Raw genomic sequence first — 8,591 nt, forward strand, 5'->3', positions numbered from 1 at the left:
GTGATAATCTATGATGTCATTTAATTATGGTCCAATCATGGCACTGTGTTTTGTCAAGGTTATTGAAATACAAATAAATAGTTATTAACAATAAGTAGACAAAATGGTTGCTGCTAGATTAGTACCAGATAGATTAAAAATTAATGATAATTATAGTTGATTATAGATATAGATGAGTGAATAGAACACGAAAGAATAGTTAAAGGTTAATCCATAGATCTTAATAAAGATATAAATACGTTTGATCGTACGGAGTCCACTTGATCTAAGGTTATGTTAATCACAGATCATTGGATTTAATAAGATTACTTATACGTAATCGTAAATTTATGTCAGCATTTATATCTATGACAATAAATCATGTCTGATGATAAAACAAGTTTGCCAGTAGCTCCAAAGGATTTATGTTTCTTCGAGCATGAATTTATTCAGGTTTTGTATAACTTTCCAACTATATTCATAAGATAAAAAGAATTTAACAGAAACTTAATAAAATTCGATTGTAATTACAAATATAGTAAGAGATATAGAGTGTATTGTATTGTTCTGTACAAATATCCAAATATTATTTATTATAGAGTAATTTTAATGTGGATACTTTTCTTCATAATCATCGAAAAGTCGTGAAACTTGAAACTATGAGAGATGATTTAGGCATATATTTAAAGTTATTAAGATCTGCGATGATCGACTTAATTAATAGAGATTATACAGACTTTGTTAATCTTTCAAGTAATCTCATTGGTCTTGACAAAGCAATTAGTAGCTTGGAAATGCCACTTAGTCAACTTAGAGAAGAAGTTATGGTAATATAATTTTGATTTTTTATGTCATCGTATTATTACATCTATAAATATAGAATTTAAAAGAGCATTGAAAAATAGATAAGTATATTTTATATTTCAAAATAAGAAGAAAAAGTACTATTAAATAAAAATCTGTAAAGTTTTTATCTTTGAAATATAGTCTTTGTTATATTATGAATTATAAAATAAGAAATACTCTTTTAGATTTATTTTGTATATATGGGGTATAATAATTTGATTCATAAATGTTCAACCAAAGATCCCTCAACAAATTGAAATTACAAAAAAGTTCAATTCAAGGAATTTATATGATTCTAAATCAGTTATAAAATATATGAAAAATTTTTTTTACTCTTTTAAGTTATGAAAATTAACATAGTATTTATACAGTATGGCATATTTATACATAGTATTAATTTTTTATTAAATATGATTTTGATTGCTAATGAGGACCTATTGTATAAATATGCCAAAAAAATTTTATCTATTTAAAACTATATTGACTTCCATAACTTGAAAAAGTCACAAGTAAAAAAAATTTTACATGCATTTTGCAGTTGATTCAGAGTCAAGGAAATTTCTTTTATTAAACTTAACTTCAGTCAGTTGTAAGGTTTTTGTTAGAACATCTGTGGATAGATAACCTGTGTGTGTGTGTATATATATATATATATATATATATATATATATATATATATATATGTATATATATATATATATATATATATATATATATATATTATATTATATTATTGTATGTGTATGTATATAGAGAATGTTTTATCTAACTGTAACACTTGAAATATCTTTATCACTTTTGATGATATGACAAAATGTCAATAGAAAAAATTGTTTGATCCTAAAGGAGATCCTAATCAGTAGATACAGATCAGATGTTTAAATCTATGTTTAAAAAAATAAGAAAATCCCAAGTTAAATGATTACCATTATTTTAACTTAAATAAAACGCGATTCAAATGCAATCCATAAATGAGTAAAAGTACAAAGAAATCATTTATTGTTATTTGAAAATATATCGAAATTAATGGAATTTATTTTGAACATTTTTTAAAATAAATGCTTTACGTTGCAAAAATAGAATTTTTATTTTTCTTGTTTTTCTTTGTAGCTCTGTTAGTCAAGTTATCTAAGGTTATCTGAAGATAAAAAGATTCATATCGTTGAATTCATTTTTTTTTTTTATAAGTTACAGTAGTAATAAGAAAATATTGATGACCTTGAATCTTTAGAAAAAATGATCTTGAAAATAATTTTGTTGTAATGAAAACATTTTTTCCTTGAGATTTAACAATTTCTTTCTTTGCCTTTTTTTTTTTTATATAATTGAAAGTAATGGAGTTACTTCAATTGCTATAGTTAAGTGGAGAATTCTGTATATAAATTATGTTTCTAATTTCTATTATTTTTTATTATTAGCAAATTCAGCAAACATTAAATGAAGAAATAATCATTCTATCCAATAATTTGAATGATGATAGCCAAATAAAATTACAGAAACAAAGCTTACACAGCTTGCAATGTGTTTATAAATGTTTAAGAAAATTGTCTTCAATGCTATCAATGGATAATTATATGGAAAGTTTTACAAAAATTGATGTTTTAGAACAAGCTACAGCAGAACTGAATCATTTGAAATTTAATGCATCCAGATGCAGATCAGATATCTCTATAGATCAGCAGACAGTATGTATTATATCCTTATGGATATATTTGCACAATATTTCTTATTATTATACTTGCACATATATATTACTTTCTATTAAACTGAAAGTAAATCATAATTCTTCGTGAAAGAACATTTAAAAATAGGCATAAAAGTTCTAATATTATAAATAAATAATTTCTTTTTACGAGAATTGCTATATAAAAATTGTTCTACTAATATAAAAAATTTTACATAGGAAAGCAAGAAATTAGAAGATCTCTTAATAACGCATCTGAATGAGTTATTTTTAGTTTGTATACATGAAAAAGATTCTAATTTATTAATTCGTTGTTTGAGAATATATATTATGCTTGATAATGTTACAACTGCAGAATTAGTAGTAAGAAGAGACGTTATTAGTCCAATTATAAATAATATACTTCAAGACGAAGATTCACAAACTGAATTTAATAATCTTCAAAGTATTTACAATAGATTATTAAATATTTTAAGCGGAGAACTCAAACAACTTTTAGACATCACATTATACTCCAATAGGTATATTGGATGTTTTGTAGATAATTAATGTTTGTAGATAGTGTAAACATTCCAATGTAAATATTGTTTGAATATTACTCTAGGATACAAGTAAAGGGTTTTAATTTCTTGGTAAATAGTTTTTGGATTGAAATAGAGGAAAAAATTGATCAGCAATTGAAATATATTTTTGCACCTGGAAATCCTGAATTGTTCCATAAAGTAAGTGATACAATCTTAAAGATAATATAAATATAAAATCTTTTAGTAATTTTCATATTTTATATTTGAAGAGATATACAGAAACAATGTGGTTTCGAAAAAAGCTGGAAGAATTCTATGATGTACCTGCTCATATAAGCATATTAAAAGATCATCTACAATATAAAAATTTTCTTAAGAAATGGAATCTACCAGTTTATTTCCAAATTCGTTTTCAAGAAATAGCCGGTACAGTCGAAACAGCATTTAAAGAGTCTATTTCACCTGAATTGATTAAAGGATCTGCAAATATTCTAATGCTAGAAGAATTTTCTCTTTACACAACGTCTATCGTTTGGAATTGTTTGTACAGGATATGGTCTGAAAATATATATCTATCTCAACTTTTTCAAGAGTAAGTAATATTTTTGATAAGTATGCTTGATAATATTATTAGGTTCTTACATATGAAATTTTTGATTTTGTAGTATAAATTCTCTGGGACATTTTTATATCTATGGATGTGTAAGATGTCATTTTGAAACTTGACATTTATTCTATTAGAGCTGATCTTTTTAGACCTTGTCATTCAAAGTCGTTGTTGGCTTTTTAAGTTTTTAATTTAAGAGGCTTTCATCTCCATTTTTAAACTTTTCATATCACCGACGAATTGTACGTTTATTTATAGTATTTTTACCGAATATGTAATTAATTTTCCAAACAGCTATTGCGATATTATGACCACTTTATCAGTGATACAAAAAAATGCTCGTAGATCGCGTTGATTCATGTCGAGACGTAAACCATGTAAAAATAATGTTAGATATGTAAAAAAAAGAAAATGAAGATCAGGTCTAATAGAGTGAATATAGGGTTATAAGGCTATAGGGCTTTAAAATGATGCCTCATACATCCATAAATATGAAAGCATTTTCAAGCAGGGGTGTTTCAGAGAATTCATATTCTCGAATCAGACAGTTCATATATAACAACTTAATACATTCATATTATTAATGTTTATTTCTTAAAATAACAGATTTTGGAAATTGACTCTGCAAGTATGTTCAAGATATCAAACATGGGCTTGCACAGCAATAAGACAAGTATGTAATATAAATTTTTTCTAATTATTTATTTCTTGATTAATAAATATATATGAATTAATAATTAATACATTTGTATTATTTTTCTATACATAAAGAAGTGGCAAGAAAGTAATAAGTCTGAAAGTATAGCAAATAGTAATCGTTATACTAAATTGGATTTCTTGATATATTTGTATTGTGATGTAGAAAAATTTGTGAATGGATTACCAAATCTTCTACGGATAGTGCAGTTAAAAAATCCAAATCAAAATCCTGCTACATTTAAATTATTAGAAGGTAATTTATTGATTATAATCAAATACATTCTTTCCTAAAATTTATGGATTTAGGTATATTTAATTTCTATACAGTAATATAACCACTAACCATAATAGTAAGATAATCATTATATTCTTTTATATATGCATTATTTTAGATTGTTTGACTGAAACATCTAAAACAATTACAATGATTTTACAACTTACTACAGAAGAAATTGTAAATGAACTTATAATGCATTGTGTGATATACTTGAAACAAGTCAGTGACATTCCAAGATTATATAGACGGACAAATAGAGAAGTACCTACTAAACCTTGTGCATATGTTAAAAATGCATTAAGTTTTCTGACTAGTTTTCGTACCAATTATAATGACTTTGTACCAACGAATGTTACCATATGGTTGCAATTAGCACTGTCTTTGTTAACAGAATGGTAAGTAAATACAAATAAATATACTAATTGAAATATACTACTTCAACAATATATTCGCATTTTAGTTATTTAACGTCTGTAACAGATGTATTGACATCTGTTCAAAAAACTGAAGAGAGTTTAAGAAGATTGAAAAAAATACGTGATAAATCGACAGGAGTGCTTACATCAGATGCTCAAGGAATTAGCGATGATGAAAAAATTCGTATTCAGTTACAAATTGATGTAAATGCATACAGTGAAATGGTGAGCATGTATTAAACTATTATAATTTTTTAATATCTTAGAATTTCATTTTTTTTAACATCGTAGAAAATCATATACTATTGAATTATGTAATGTTCCAGATTACTGAACTCGATGTACCAGTTTCAGATATATCTCATTTACAAGAATTATCGCAAGCTGTTGAAGCAGCTCTAAAAAAATAATATTTTAGAACTATTCATTATCTCTTGCTTGATTTATGTGACTTTAGCGACGGGTGTAGGAAGAAAAAAAATAAAATCATATTAAGAGAACACTGTCCTTTCTCTTGATTTATTGTATCAATGTGTATGTTTGTATAAGTATGCTGTGCCTCCACGTCATTAACATGTATAAATCAAAGAATTGAATTGACATCAAACAATATAAAATCGTCAGTTTTCAAAGTAACTTGCATAAAATCGATACATATTCCATTACAGTACAATTATAAGATTTTTAGATAAGTCAATCGCACATATATAACTACAGATATGTTTATATATGTTCTAGCACTTTTTATATAATGAATGAGAATCTATAAATGTATATTATTTCATTAAATAGTATAGCATACTGTTTAAGAAAATAATATACATTTATAGATTAGAAACAATAGAGATACCAATATATAATTTCTTGACAAAAGTAACTATTTATATTTGTATTGTATTCTAGAAAACAATTTTTTATCGATAAGAGAATCCCTTCAAACATATAAACATGTAAAGATTGACATTTATACATGTCTTTATTGGCGTTACGAGATTACTTCTTCTGTATTCGATTAAAAAAAAAAAAAAAAATATATATATATATATATATATATATATATATATATATATGTATATAGAGGTACTATCATTTTAGGTCTGTACTCCGAGTGATGTAAATTTTAAATGGTCCAGAAGTTACAAACGTTTAATGAATGAATAACGCGATCGAAATAACAATGAAACAAAAACATGCAAGTATTACAGATTATATCACATCGAAGCTAAGATCCTACATTCTCAATAATACATGTATGGTATATCAAGAAACGCTGGGCTATTACATATTATACATAATAACGAGAGAAATAAAAATTGATCTCATTAACAGAATATGTATGGACATTAAGACTGTTCACTACCTTTTGTTCAAAGCGTGTGACTTCAGCGATGATATGGACAAAATATGAATTACAAATGCAAGCTTACGGGGAACGCTGTCCTCACCTTCATACGTCTATCGTACGGTGTATAAGCCTTGTTTGGTTATTCCCCTCTTACGCGTACGTAACAATTAATTTCGTGTGAATTAGAATAAGTAGTTCAGTAGACTTTACTAATAGTAAACTGTGAACGCACCCTTTTCAATCTCTCATATATCTTTATATATCTTAAATATCTTTTTTAGCGTGCGAGTTTCGCAGTGATCCGTGTTAGATACGACATCTGTACGTATTTATTTTACAAAAAATGCATAGCAAATAATAAATAAAATTGACACATTTAAAAATTAGTATATAAATCTGCGACAAAAAATAAGAATTTGTCGAATATTTTCTGAAAAATAATTAGTGAGTATGTAATATTATATTATTTTAATATAAATTAAAACACGAGTTCATTTTCACACTACTTATGAAGTAGAATTTATAGTGTTTTTTTTACATGGTTTTCCCCGTAGAATTAGTCTACTCTATATTACTTCGATTATTGCTACTACTATTATTATTATTACTACTACTACTACTACTACTGATAATAATAATAATAAAAATATACTTAAATATTATTTATATACATCTAGATATTATTTAATTTTATATTATAATAGTAAAGACAATTAGCTTCGACTGATCGTGGGTAAAAAACAGTGTGAAATCAAATGCATAACGATCATAAGGGGGTAAGAGAAAGAAAAACTATAGCGGCCAAAACAAAAGAAACGTTTCGTAATCTTCTTCATGTGTCATCGATATACATATGTTGTATTAAACGTATCTATCGATGAGCGGTCATATGTCGAAATTATCAATAACAAGATTCGTTGAGAGTTCGTCCGTCAAACCACCACGTTAAATCATACATTTTTCCTTCTTCTGTTATTATAAATTACCGTCATCATATTTGTCATGATATATACAATATAAGTATATTTTTCTGTTTCTTCTTATTACTATTTTTATTACTATATTATTACATAATATATTATTATTATAATAATAGTAGTAATAATACTAATAATATAAGTGAACTCATACAGAGAAAACTATAACAAAATAATGCTGGAAGAAAATTCTCGTAAATGATATAGGAATGAACTCACATTTTGATCTTTATTAAAAATAATATATAATATATATGTTCATTAATTATTCATTTTGAAAAAATAATCGATAAATTTTGCAAAATGCATTCGAACAAAATTATACTGCTGTTGTGCCCTAATTTAGCACAGATCATCGCGAAATTCACGTCAGCCATCAGTGGAAGAAATAAATGTAAGAGATTGAATAGTAACACTTATAATATTTACACTATTATATATTATAATAGAGTAAATTAGTTCATTATTTACTTTTACATCGATATAATAAAAGAAAACTGCCGAAATATCATTCAACTTGGAATCTAGAATTCCTGAATTATGAATATAGACGCTTGCCAATGTACTACGCATTGCTTGTAGAATTTCTATTTTTTTAATTTAGGAAGTCTAAAAGAAATTACAAATGTTTCCAAAATTTAACAATATTTTAGAAATTCAGATCCTTTGATATAAACAATTGGATACGTATTTCCTTATTTTTGCTGTAGAATTATGCTGGACAAATCTCATTAAAATGATCGAGTGAGCGTCTCCGTGCGAGGATGGTGACAGCCATTTCTTTGCGTTTGAAAATTTTCAAAAAATTTGATCATCAGCTATTTACGCATACAATCAAGTAGGTAATGGCTGACCTCATTCAAGGATGATATGAAAATCAGTAGTAATGGTACGAGCTTCATCTTTTCTGGCACAAATTTCGAGAGGCGCCACAATACTAAACTTTTTCTTCGTGAAAAATATCGAAAGCAACATTTAGTCCATCAAGAAGAACAGAAGTAATTCTCGATCAATTTTGATGAGCAAGATTTCATTTTAAAGATGAAAGTTAAATTTACGGCGCACTTTTGGCGCAGTTTTGAAAAAGCTTTTTATTTGTGCATAAACTATTCTCGAAAAAATACCATTTTACACTATTTTTTTTCAAAGAAAATAAAGCTGTTTTAAAAATCTGCCGCAAGGGTCTCGTAGATTAAACCTTCGTCTTTAAAATAAAACTGTTTATTACAATCGGCTC

The 8,591-nt window shown here is 26.0% G+C and overlaps 1 protein-coding gene across 4 annotated transcripts; it reads left to right on the plus strand.

Moving 5' to 3' along the window:
* Nucleotides 1-23: 23 nt before the first annotated feature.
* Nucleotides 24-6,882, plus strand: LOC124946926 (conserved oligomeric Golgi complex subunit 2). Of its 4 annotated transcripts, XM_047488371.1 has the most exons (13): nucleotides 29-432; nucleotides 579-806; nucleotides 2,244-2,510; nucleotides 2,729-3,030; nucleotides 3,114-3,231; nucleotides 3,303-3,625; nucleotides 4,247-4,313; nucleotides 4,412-4,592; nucleotides 4,732-5,011; nucleotides 5,077-5,257; nucleotides 5,359-5,566; nucleotides 6,128-6,533; nucleotides 6,659-6,882. In XM_047488371.1, the coding sequence occupies exons 1-11, from the start codon at nucleotides 361-363 to the stop codon at nucleotides 5,440-5,442; spliced, it is 2,103 nt and encodes a 700-aa protein (XP_047344327.1). In that variant the 5' UTR covers nucleotides 29-360; the 3' UTR covers nucleotides 5,443-5,566; nucleotides 6,128-6,533; nucleotides 6,659-6,882. The 4 variants fall into 4 exon arrangements, with proteins under 4 accessions (XP_047344329.1, XP_047344327.1, XP_047344326.1 ...); XM_047488370.1 differs by having other exon boundaries at nucleotides 6,128-6,882; XM_047488372.1 differs by lacking the exon at nucleotides 579-806 and having other exon boundaries at nucleotides 6,128-6,882.
* Nucleotides 6,883-8,591: the final 1,709 nt, after the last annotated feature.

Source organism: Vespa velutina, chromosome 2 (genome assembly GCF_912470025.1).
Source record: "Vespa velutina chromosome 2, iVesVel2.1, whole genome shotgun sequence".
In the NCBI taxonomy this organism is placed as follows: domain Eukaryota; kingdom Metazoa; phylum Arthropoda; class Insecta; order Hymenoptera; family Vespidae; genus Vespa; species Vespa velutina.

What these genes read in the sequence shown, in the direction of transcription:
- LOC124946926 (XM_047488370.1), top strand. Translation starts at nt 361, where the DNA reads ATGTCTGATGATAAAACAAGTTTGCCAGTAGCTCCAAAGGATTTATGT. An exon ending in ATCACATTATACTCCAATAG is followed by an intron (nt 3,031 to 3,113) that starts GTATATTGGATG and finishes ATATTACTCTAG; the next exon opens with GATACAAGTAAAGGGTTTTA. An exon ending in TAAATGCATACAGTGAAATG is followed by an intron (nt 5,258 to 5,358) that starts GTGAGCATGTAT and finishes GTAATGTTCCAG; the next exon opens with ATTACTGAACTCGATGTACC.